We start from the raw sequence: 12,845 nt of genomic DNA, 5'->3' as shown, positions 1-12,845 counted from the left end.
CTAACGTTACATCTCTAGGTCTCCAGGGAGATCAGATGTCTGCAAAGAGTTTTGATGACAAAAAACCAGATAAAGATATTTAGCCGCTAACTTTGGTGAGCTCCTGATTATTCCCCAATAATAGAAAATGTATGACCTCTAACTCTGGTTTACATTTGGGGATGCAGAGTAGATCTAGGAATTGCTGCATACTAACTAATGAAGCTGATGGAATAGAATAACATTTTTCCAATAGCAGAAGACGGCAGGTCAACATGGTGGGAAAATGCAGCCACCCCACAATGAATGCATGGCTTTGAGAAAAGACAGCTAGGCCACAGGCAGCAAAACAGTAACAACTAGGCAATGACTGTATGACAAAACTCTAGAAAGGCCCCGTTTGAATACGTTGTGATGGATCTCTCAAAATAGCCTGCACTTCCAATTAAAGATTATTTTGCTTACATCAATCTTTCAGAGCCACTAATGAGCATTGCCAAGGAATAAAGAAAATTTCCAGCTGCTACGGAGCAGAAGGTCAGGCCATTGCAGAGAAGTGAATTTTGCCTTGCCTCTGAGCGGATGGGAACTCTTTTGTCTCTCAGACTATGACCCAGACATACTCCACCTCCTCATTTGTAGATTCTTAAAACATGAGAATTTTTGGACAAATGGTCATAGAAAAACATTTCAAGCAGTGACTTCCGGCCCATCCCTAAAGTCTGAGGCTTTTGAGAAAGGATACTGACTGCCCCCTGTCTGCTCCAAATCACCTCTAAAATGTTTTGGAATTTTATTCCTCTTTTCCACTAAATATGTCAAAGGAGAAATTGAAGGGTGGTTGTATAGCTAATGCACGGTTATATTGTAGAACCTACAGCACCGGTGCTCTTTTTCCCCCACCACGCAACATGATAAACTTAAGACCATGCAAGGAAAGGATGGGTAATAGTACAGGGCTTTTCTCCCGGGTCTTCTCCTTTTCCACCAAAGAGCAGCACTGGAGCTCAATTGTCACCATGAAAGCTTGAGTACTAAGCCTAAGGTACTCACATCAAGGATATGAAACCACCTAAAAGTAATTGGCTCTATGTTCTTTCTTTTCCTCTCTTGGAACCGTAAAACATTCAAAGTGCAGTTACATTGATGTGAGTAAATTCTACCTAAATTCCACAACCAGCTTAGGTACCTGCCAGAGAAGACCATTAGGCTGGCCAGCACTTGTATTAGGACTTTCTATCAGTTGGCCTCGCAAATATAGAACTCAATTCCTTCTGAGATTAGGTAAGACCTATCCCTTATGTCCTCTGAGCAGGCCTTGAAGACCCTATGGTTTTCAATAGTTAACATAGCCTAGAGTTATAAAGTGGGGCAGCTACACTGTGTTCTGGCTGAGTTTTATTGTTTACCTCTGTCCTAGCTTTTAGGCTTCAGTATTATTATGAAATGGATATTTTAAAAGGTTTTTATGTCGTACTTGGATTTTTAGGTGAACTGTTTTGTGAAGCATGTTCTCAAAGAGTACATTATAAATCTTTCGAAGAAACAAAGGAACCTCTTCCAATTTGAGCTGGTTCACACATACACACCCACGTCCATTACTCTTCTCCAAATGTGTGTGAAGTGCCTCCATTAAAACACATTGTCTTTGAGTTGACATCAGGTGATAGCATTTATTTATAAATCTACCTGTACTATATGAGGAACTGTATGTGAATAAATGTAAACAGGTCCCTCGTGTAAAAAGGCATAGAAGAAAAGGGGAGGAAATGTGAAATGGAAAGTGCTGGAAAATAATTACAGTAAATGCACACTAAACAATAACTGAAATTAAAATACTTACTGTGACTGGTTATAACTTACATATGAACCATTCAGACTACACACTGACACTTTACACAGAAGCAAGCAACATTATCTAGGCCTCGGTTTTTTAGGTTGTTTTCTGTAGAGGTAACGCTTTGCTTTGCGAAGGCAAACCGCGCACCAGACGTGCAACAGTATGTCAAGGAGCGTTACGCCTGCTTCCCCTGACCTTTTGTCCTTTCACTATTTGGTTGCTAGACATATTGCTTCGCTGGAGCATGGCGGAAAACAGAGACATAATCAAGTACCAGGAGGAACATTTGAGGGAAGCACCTGCTGACACGTGTATTTGCTAATGCTGGAAATGTGCGTAGATGGAAATACGTTCAGTTCAGGGTGCTTTCACTACTGTTTCCAATTGTTGACTTCTGCTAAAAAAAGGAGCCTCTGCAGGGCTAGCCGTCAGCTTGCTTGGAGCCTGCTTGCCAGCTTGCTTCTGCACAGCTCACCTGCATTACCAACTCCTGTCTCATGCCTGTTAGGTTTCTGTTATGCCACTGTGCAGTTCATGGAGTCACAAGACTCTGTTGACATTCCAGACTGTTGGAAGTCTCACGGGAGACTTCAGTTTTCTTTTTAACCCATTATATATTGATGACTAAATTACAACAGAATAAGCTCTCTCATCTGGAGGTAGCTTGGTCCTTTATATCATCTTGCCCAGTGGTAAGGAAGATTTTGTCACACTAATGTGTAGGGGAAATGGAGATATGTGTGGTCTTTTCCTAGTTTCCTGCATAGACCGTGTTGAGGCCAATATAAGTCTATGAACACCCATTTATGAGCCACTGATTATCTGAAAGTTTCAACAGGCAAGAATAAGGTTGTAGTATAGCATATCTGACACACATTGGCAGATAGTCACAGATTTGATTATTATTTTTGACTGATTTTTCTTTTACCACCCTTCATCCAAAATAGCCACGGAGTGGTTTTAAAAAACTGAGCCGGAAGAGGATAGAAATGGGGCCAATAATCTCTTAAGGGAAGGAAAGCATTGCATTATGTTATCGACTGAGGAATGGATGCTTAACATAATAGGCACAATCAGGCAAAATTCCCTATTACAAATAAGTTTAAGTCAAAGCTTTAAATTCAGTAGCTACTGCTGCAGCAATACCGACTTTATTCCTTGAAATGCCAACTCTGGGACAAACTCTTATGTTACTGTCCTTTCCACCAAGAGCAGCTTCCAGGGGCTACACAGAACAGACTTTGAAAAAGATCTCACCATCATCTGTTGAATGTGAAACATTTCCGCTCCGGTAGCCGAGAGACGATTTGGAAACGAAATATCGACGAAAGAGCCAGGAAGTGTGCTTGGGCCAGCATTGTAGACCTTCAAACAAACAAACATACAAACCTGTGACATACTTTTATTAATTTGAACTAGCATAGAAACCCCACCAGGAACCAGCATAGGCTGCCCAATAATCAAATACAACTGGAGCATGAACTTCACCTACAACATAAAATCGCAGCAATGATAAAGGCATAAAAACCACACCATTGTGTTGAATGGGGAGGGGCTTTCACAAGGCAAATTCATGAATCTATACAAGCTCGATCTAAATTTGAGGCTGCATGGATGAAACTGCCCAGAAAGCAGAGATTTCTCCCCAGTTGGTAGCACCTTGATATTTACATGTTACACCAAAAAGTGCTTTAAATCTGAACCATGGTTCAGTTCTAAAACTTGTTTTCCACAACCTAGGCCCAGCCCTAAAACATGTAGAGTAAGAATAGGAAAGAGTATCCAAGTATGAACATGCAAGCTGCCTTTACATCACCACTTGGCTCCGTGAGCTTCCCCAAACTAGGGGAAAGGCCTTACAGAAAGGACTGTGCGCCACAACTTTGCATTTAAAAAATGATCATCAGGGTTATCGGTGGGGCTGGAGTCTGTCTCTATAGAAAACTGGACCTAATCGTTAATCCAGCTCTGCGTACTTATATATAGATGCAACAGTCAAAACATTTACATTCTGAAAAATAAACAAATCTCAATGAGACACGGTCCTCTCTTGTTTAAGATTCAGTCTCTGAATATGCAGCCCTCAATGTCGCTGTTCAGAATCCAGCTAACTCTAAATCTCCAAACATCTAGACCATTCTCCAAACATTGTTTGTGCTTTGAGGAATGCATGAATGATAAAGAGAAGTGGTGCAGAATGCCAAACCCTTACAATGTCCCAGAGGCACTTAAAAGGGGAGGAAGGGATCCAGCTACAATAAGGCCTAACTGCTGCATGAAATGCAAGAATAATGTAACAGAAAACAAATGAACTGGGAACTCTACTGCAATGAGACATGAGTGTAATAAGAAACAAAAAGGGGTATTTGAATCTTCACAACAAAGGAGATGAAAGCCCCCCCCCACTATTTTTTTAAAAATAAACTTTTAAAGAAAACTTTTCTCTAAGCAAATTGTACTACTTTTATCAGTCTATGATTATTTTTTTAAGAGTTGTAATGTATTGGAACAACACGTTCAATGATAATCTCCAACCTTAGGCTGCGTTCAATCTGCTTTCATTGTTTTCCAATGCTCTGTATCACATGGGCAAAGATGTAAACCAGGCACAGGCAAACTCGGCCCTCCAGATGTTTTGTTGACTACAACTCCCATCATCCCTAGCTAACAGGACCCGTGGTCAGGGATGATGGGAATTGTAGTCTCAAAACATCTGGAGGGCCAAGTTTGCCTATGCCTGGTGTAAACTCTAGAACCGTAGTGCCTAAGTTAGCAACATGGTTCACAGGATATTTAATGTCCTGGAATCCAACGGAGAACACACTTTTCTCCATTCTTTCCCAGCAAACAACTGAATAGCAGCCAGTAAGGAATTAACAGGTGCGAACTAGTAACTTCCCATACTGGGAAGGCATGTGTTACTCGTTGTTGTTGTTTTTAAAGCATTGTGTTTAAGAGGAAAGGATAAAAATAGGCAGGCATGAAATATTACTAGTTGCAAGTTCCCGTCATTGTGCCATTTGTCACTCTGCAGTTCCAGCTAGTGACTAAAAAGACTTTATCACACTGCAAGGACCCAAGATTTGGATGGGAAATGAAGGGCAAAGAGGGACTCGCTCAGGCAACTTTTGGGATCTGGGAAATGTTCTTCGTAATCAGGATAATCATAATCCAACCAAAGTTATGTTCTTTTAAAAATCCTCTGTGGATACTTAGTCACATGCTCAGATCTCTCCCTCTGAAAACAATGGAACCAGGTAGAGGGCCTTCTTGGTGGCGGCACCCACCCTGTGGAATGCCCTCCCATCAGATGTCAAGGTATCTGACTTTTAGAAGACATCTGAAGGCAGCCCTGTTTAGGGAGGTTTTTAATATTTGATGTTTTATTCAGTTTATAGTGTTCTGTTTGGAGCTGTTAAGGACGCGGGTGGCGCTGTGAGTTAAACCACAGAGCCTAGGACTTGCCGATCAGAAGGTTGGTGGTTTGAATCCCCGTGACGGGGTGAGCTCCCGTTGCTTGGTCCCTGCTTCTGCTAACCTAGCAGTTCGAAAGCACGTCAAAGTGCAAGTAGATAAATAGGTACCGCTCCGGCAGGAAGGTAAATGGCGTTTCCGTATGCTGATCTGGTTTGCCAGAAGCGGCTTAGTCATGCTGGCCACATGACCCGGAAGCTGTACGCCGGCTCCCTCGGCCAGTAAAGCGAGATGAGCGCCGCAACCCCAGAGTTGGCCACGACTGGACCTAGTGGTCAGGGGTCCCTTTACCCTTTACCTTTACCTTTGGAGCTGCCCAGAGTGGCTGGGGAAACCCAGCCAGATGGGCAGGGTATAAATAATACGTTATTGTTGTTGTTAAATTATTATTACTATGAAATTTAACAGTACTCAACTTGGGCTGGATTGTGCCCTAAACAGGAAGGAACTTTCAGAGCAACCCAAAACCCAAATCTACCATCCTGGAAGAGGTTTGGACGAGGAGGACGAATCTCTTCTTCCACACTGGCTTGGATTCACTGGTCTCCACTGGCGAGAATCTCTGTCAGTGAGCAGTGCCCCTAGGCTGCCCACCACTAAACAAATGATTAATCCAGAGGGTATGGCAGCACCACAGAAAATCCATAGGTTTCTCTAATGATTAGCCAGAAGATAGGATTCTAAATCTTTTAGAGCTTAGCAGCTTTCTCCATAAAGCAAGGAAGATTTTGCATGCTGAACTGTTGATAGGAAAACCAGTCACAATGAAAAGCCCATACAAATACAAACATACCTTGTGCTTAATTCTTACCTGAAGTGTGAAGTTCAGCTCCTGAAAATGACACTGCAGATCTTCCAGCTGAGTAAACTGAGATGCTGGCACAGACTCCCCATAAACAAAAGAACCAGGAGAGACCACTCTGAATGAGAGAAAGAGGAGGTCATATTTGAGTGCCCAAAAATAGCCCATTTTGTATTTCCCTTGCACAAATAGCATCCCCTTCTAAATAGCCATTTTAAACTATATTTCTCTTTGAGTGCCTTTATCCTACTAAAAAAGGGAAAGCATAAACAGAATTCTGACTGTGAAATAAAACAGAAAGGCTCATAGCAAGACCTCCGTGTGACCTGTACTATCCCAGAACATTTGACCCTAACCTTTGGTCTAGTGGGCCTGAACCAAAACATTTGATTTGACCTCAGAAATAATGTCTTTCTTCTTCTTTTAGGTGGTTTACAGTGCCGTAATTAATGCCTAATGTTTCTGCACTGAGGAAGAGCAACGAAGATTGAAACAAAATACACAGACACACAATCCTATCATCATGTCCTGCTTTCAGAGTCTGGGAAGTTAGTACAGAGGAAAGAGGCATTCTGCCCCCAGCTTTACTTGTAAACAAGGAAAAGAATGTATTTCTCCCAGATGTATTTCTCCCTGGTATATCCTCCCAGAAGAGATGCTTAAAATAAGATAAGGAATTTTGTGCACGTGCACATGCTCATTTGATGACCTGCTACTTACCCAGTGATGGATGAGTCCACTTCATGCATCAGGGGAACAGACAAGATGAGAGAGTTGTCTTGGAGGTTGTGTTCCAAGTTCCCACTGTGTCAAAAACACGAGAATCAAGCTAGCTGTGCAAATGATTTTTGCAATACACAACCGACCAAAGGAATGCCTTGAGTCTAGTTTTGATGTTCGCTTCCAACTCTACAATTCTGAGATTCTATGAACCCTCCTGGATGAGATCTCCCGTAGGACCCAGGAGATCTAGGTTCAAATTCTCACTCAGCCATGAAAATTTGCTGTCACTGTCTCTTAGCCTAACTGACATCACAGGGTTGTTGTGGAGATAAAATGGAGAAGAGAAAATTCATGTGTATGTCACCTTGTGCTCTTTGGGGGAAAGGCAAGAAATAAATGTAATTTTAAAATAAATAAAATATAAAGACTATCAAGGATAATGAAGGAGTCACAAGCTGAGGATGAGTGGCTGTATATATGAATATGTAAATGTTCACTTAAAAAAACCAGAAACCTCCTTAAATCTACAAAGCAGATATGTAATGAAGAGTTTCATCCATTTATTTTACCTGACATGTCAGTTTCCTATGTGCATGAACGGGCTCCATGGGGGAGCGTTCAAAAATGCAGTTACCCTACCTGAAGTCTGAAGTGATACTGTTTTAAGCTTTGAATCACTTGATTCTTCTTAAGATATAAACTGGTTCTAGTTCTGCTGTGTTAGAACCTAGAATATGGGGGAGCGTTCACTGTTCTGCAGGAGAAAACAGGAAGAAGGGTAGTTGCTGGGCTTAAAAGAAGTTATGGGGCTTAGAAATGTAGTTAACAGACAGAACCTCTGTAAATGTATCCTATACATCAGGGGTGGCCAAGAGACTGCTTTCAGAATCTACTACTTTCAGAATTAAAGACTAGTTGTGATCTACCCCCGATTTTGGGGGGTTCAGCTCAAAGTTGTTAAAAAAAAATGGGGGCTCGTGTGGCAGGAGTCAGTTTTAGTGACGCTAAGGAAAGGAAGCCAGAGATCAACCGTGATCTACCAAAACCTTGCAGGGATCTACCAGTAGATCATGATCGGTCTGTTGGACATCCCTGCTATACGCTAAAGGCAAATCCATTTTCTTACGGAGTCAAAATGGCGGCATTCCATGGAGGGAGGAATTGGCAGGCTTGGGGACACCTCAAGTCTTGCAAATTTAGGAACAATATTGGGAGGAGGGGGTTAAGGGGAGGAAACCAAAAGAGACTGAGCATGCTTGGTGGCCATGGAACATAGGCTGACAGTTGAAAGGGGCTGTTGGGAAATTGGGGGGGGGGGTGTTTCCATAGATATGGAATGTAATATCCTGAGATATTGCAATACCCTGAGAACATGGCTAGCTGACAGGCCCCCTGGCTAGGACTGCTCCATACGGCAGTGTCTTGTGCTTTTGAATAGAATCTTATTTGTGCAGGGACAGACTAGCCACTTTTGCAAAGAAAATACACAATTTACATGCTATATTTCTGTTTTTGAAAAAAAAAATCCTGTGTCTCATCAGCAACACAGTCCAAAATGTCTGGAGGTCATGAGGTTGGAAAAGGCCTCTCTGGGATGCTGAGGTTGTGCAAGAGCTCCCATATTTACTCAGCAGCTTGCCACTGAATCCCCCTACTATTATCCTCTGTGTGGATAATAATAAAAAACAATACAATCTGAGGAATGAAGTTGCAAGTAACCTTGACCGCCTGGTGTGTTGAGCTCACTCATTCATTGACAGCACGGATCTTGTTCCACACACCTGGTATTTCTGAAGAGTTACTTTCTTCCCCTCAAGATTCACAGAGCAACCAGTGGCTCTTTTCTCTCATCTCCCGCTGTTCTGTGTGGGGGCTGTGTGTGTGTTTTAAGCAGAGGATCAAGGGTTGTTATGTTAGATGCAAGCGTGGGATTGTGCCCTTTCATGCATCTAACATCACATCTAACATCATCAAAAAGCAGAAGCAGAAGCCTATGCTTTAGAAGTGGTGGGTTCTAAGAGCCAAAGTTCATGAAGCTGAGCTGTTTATTCCCGTGTGAGTTTAACTATTTCCTGCGGCTAATCGCAGATGGGCTTTGCTTCTTTGTGGCTTATAATTATGGGAAGTGTGCACTGTGCATTATAGTTTTCAGCACTCTCTTTATCAAATCCCTATACAGCCATTACGAGGGATCTGTAGTCAGACTGAGAGCTGCCTGAATGCTCTCCTAGCAGACTTCAGGATATCCCCGGGGGCAGAAAAACATTCAGCTCAGCAGCCTCACGAGAACTTTCAAATCAGGATAGGGGGAGGCCAAAAAGCCCCCTGTATATGGGCCATCAACATCAAATAAAAGCTGTCGGCTTGCTGGCTTGGATCCAATTGCATATTTCACTGGAGTGCCAGAAAATAAGTTGTGGGGTTTTTTTGCAGTCGTGGCTGAAAAATTAAATTTAGTGGATGCAAGAATGGAATGAGTAAACCTATCCCAGCTTCAAGGTTTTCTGGATCTTGCCACGACATACAACAAAGATAAGTTGCACCATCTCAAAGTGGTCCCTAGCCAGGCAGAATCATTGATTATTCATCATGCACAAATGTGGCTGTGTTGACTAATCTCCATACCTAGAGAGATTGGAAAGGATGCTTCTCGGTCAGTTTAGATTGGTGCTTAGAAAAGGAATAATGCCTTTTTTGTGCTGTGTCTTAGGTCATTACAGAACAGGGAGAGATTAAGCCAACGCATCATGTTATTCTTTATGAGCTATTATCAGGTTTAACGTCACGATCCCTTGGCACCACAAACGTTGTGCAGATCTTACTAAATCATGTATGAAATCATGTTCTGTGTTTTCCCTCACTGGTCTAAGCAGAGAGTTTCAGTAATGAACGTGGTAATGACAGGGATACCTCTGAGGCAAGTCCTAGCAATTGATTCATTGTCCCTCTCTCAAAACCTTTCACTTTTTTTCTCATCAGGAAATCAGCAAATGGCTGCGAGAAAACCTGTGCTATGAACACAAAAAACCAAAATGCCATGTAAAACCACCACAAAAATGTAGGGTTGTGAGTGGTGCATAACTCATATCCATAATAAAAAAAGGATCCACAGTGGAGAGAGCCCAGGGATGCAACTTCCCACAGCACCAGGAAAAGCGAAATAAACGGCCCATTTTAAAAACATTCAAGGCTACATTCAAGAAATGAGCAACGTGGGAATGGACTGTCTCAGTCACTTGAGACGCTAAATTATATTACATCACTGACCATTTTTGTTCTTCCTTAAAAGGAGAGCAAAGATTCTTTGTTATACGCTGGTTTTAATCCTTCCAGGACTCTTGCCTGCATCCTGAATGCTGTGCCTTTCTGAATATTCTTATCATCTACACACATACCAGTATTTAAATCTTGGCTTCTCTGCAAATGGCATGCTAAAATGTTAACCATTGTGCATCTTTAAAAAAAATGAAAGAAAAGGAAGGAATTTGTGCCAGCATTCGATAAACATTTTCCTCCAAATATGTCCATATCTAGCTACGGATGAACAAGTCAGTCTGTTTGAGTCCCATGCCAGTTTTTTCTCTCTCACCATAAAACCATCCCATCCTTTTCCTGCGTCTATCTGCCTGAAGATTAAAAGTGAAATATACTTTACCTCTGAGCAGTGACGAGGAATGAGAGAATGTCCTCTTCCCCAGACAAATGACTAGTATCAAAGATGACGCTGAACTCATACTAGGAAGGGTAAAGAAAACAGTGTTTAGCACTTTGTGGCTCTTGTTCTGGATATGAACCATATTGGAATTAAATACATTTCTTCCGTGACATTGCTGCCGTTTCTCTAAAATGCATACATTGAGCACCATTTGAAATGCCTAAAGCTTTCATAGGTAAAGAGCCATAGTTGTTTTTCTATACATAATCAACGTCACCTGCATGCATTACTCACATATGAAAGTACAGACAGGAACTCATATCCAACATTGGAAGTATGGCCCCTCTCGGATCTGTACCAGAGCATGCCATCAAATGTGAGTAAACACATTGCTGTCCCATGACAGGAGCTCCCCTCCCAAGTTCAAGAAACTGGGAACAGCAAGGAACAGGAAATAACTAAAAACTGAAGAATTCAAAATAGATTTGGCAATTGGCTTCACTGGTTGTACACAGAGAATCTAGCTTTGAAACACCCAGCAGCACTGTTGGAATGAAAGGCTATAGGCCCCACTAGCTAACTGAAAAAATATGACAAATAAAAATTCGGAATGAAAAAATAATACCACCATTTATTTTCATTGGCTCTGCATTGCATAGCATGTATCTGAACAATACATACTTTGAATAGCAGGAGACAATACATGATAAAGCAGGGCAGCTAAGGACAGAAACGGTGGACTGCTCTCCTCCAAATGTCAGCCAAGGAAGCTTCATAGCATTGTTTTCTGGCCGCTAAAAAGAACTCACATTAGAAGTCCCAGTCAGCTTCTATTAGGGCTCTGTGGCTAGGAACAGCCACCACAGCCCGACCATTGAACTTTGTTTGGTGAGGAAAGACCAGGGGCACTTCACAGCGAGAGCTGAATGGTGACCACAGCACCTCTGTGGTCAACGCGCAAAGCCATGCTGTGTTTGCAAAGCTGTCAGAGACCCAAAGGTCCACTTGTTACGCGGAGAAGCTCACAGCTACTGAAAACCATAACTCTCTACCTTTGACTTTGATCTCATGAAGGGGAACCCCACGCTGCACTTCAGAAAATCAGAGTCTGGCTCCAGCAACTCGCAAGCAATGCCCATCTCATCCTGAAAAAGAGGGGAAAGCGAGGAAATGCTTCAGTACATGAAACTGTGGTGAAGAAAACACTGGGCTGTATCCAGACAAAGTTAGATGCACTTTCTTCCCAATGAAACCAGTGGGATTTAACCGAGTCAATCAACACTCCTCACAATAAGACTTGCATATCCAGTAATATATAAAAATGCTAATATTAGGCAAGTGCCTTTGCTGTATTGCTTTCAACATGTGCTAAAATTTTATTTGTTTAGGCAAACCCCACACACATAATTTTAACATGCAATGTTATTATGTATGCTTGTTTTTTAAACCGCTGGCTTTATATTTTGATCAATTTTGGGACACTTTGGGTTTTTTTACATTTGTTTTAACTGTATTTTCAATTAATATTTTATGCTATTTTACACAAACTGATTAGAGTTTTTGGTTGATGATTAAGCAGTATATAAATCTAGTTACACAAACAAACAAAAATAAGATTAGATATAATACCAAATAACTACCTAATGGTAAAGAAGCATAGTTACATTTATTTGGACAAGATCTTAGGTTGTGACTTTGGTGCTCTCAACAGGAATTTAGCTACAGTTTCTAAAAGAGTCACAGAGAAGAAGAAAAACATAGTATCATTGAAAGGTATTCCAGGTTACAAAATGGTTACTAAGTGGTTAAATGACCACAGTAAGAGGCACAGTAAGTGCAGCTAGCTTAGTTTGCTTTTCCTATGCAAAGTTGATGGCAAAACTTAGCTATCAAGAGCACGAGGGAAAGTAAAGGTGAAGGGAAGGGACCCCTGACCATTAGGTCCAGTCGTGGCCCACTCTGGGGTTGCGGCGCTCATCTTGCTTTATTGGCCGAGGGAGTCGGCGTACAGCTTCCGGGTCACGTGGCCAGCATGACTGAGCCGCTTCTGGCAAACCAGAACAGCGCACGGAAACGCCGTTTACCTTCCCGCCGGAGCTGTACCTATTTATCTACTTGCACTTTGAAGTGCTTTCGAACTGCTAGGTTGGCAGGAGCAGGGACCGAGCAACGGGAGCTCACCCCGTCACGGGGACTCGAACCGCCGACCTTCTGATTGGCAAGTCCTAGGCTCTGTGGTTTAACCCACAGTGCCACCCGCGTCCCGTATCTAAGGCTTAATCATTATTAAAAGTGAGCCGTTTTGGTTTGAGCAAAACCTATAAAGGAGGTAGCTGAATATACTCACTCCTCACATCCAAGGGCCTCCTATT

General features: G+C 42.1%; 1 protein-coding gene and 1 long non-coding RNA gene across 2 annotated transcripts in view; both read right to left on the bottom strand.

Moving 5' to 3' along the window:
- LOC310828716 overlaps positions 1-12,845 on the bottom strand; it is a 232,064-nt gene that overhangs the window by 44,742 nt on the left and 174,477 nt on the right. The window lies entirely within an intron of this gene.
- ITGA9 (integrin subunit alpha 9) overlaps positions 1-12,845 on the bottom strand; it is a 231,444-nt gene that overhangs the window by 44,742 nt on the left and 173,857 nt on the right. The window contains exons 19-23 of the mRNA XM_083706263.1: positions 11,526-11,618; positions 10,474-10,553; positions 6,816-6,899; positions 6,105-6,213; positions 3,077-3,184 (exon numbers count right to left, since the gene is read on the bottom strand). Coding sequence (XP_083562389.1) covers positions 3,077-3,184; positions 6,105-6,213; positions 6,816-6,899; positions 10,474-10,553; positions 11,526-11,618 — 474 coding nt within the window. The remainder of the gene's footprint in view (positions 1-3,076; positions 3,185-6,104; positions 6,214-6,815; positions 6,900-10,473; positions 10,554-11,525; positions 11,619-12,845) is intronic.

Source organism: Podarcis gaigeae (assembly GCF_964106915.1).
Source record: "Podarcis gaigeae genome assembly, chromosome: 12".
Classification (NCBI taxonomy): Eukaryota; Metazoa; Chordata; class Lepidosauria; order Squamata; family Lacertidae; genus Podarcis; species Podarcis gaigeae.
This window is presented reverse-complemented; position numbering and strand designations above follow the sequence as displayed.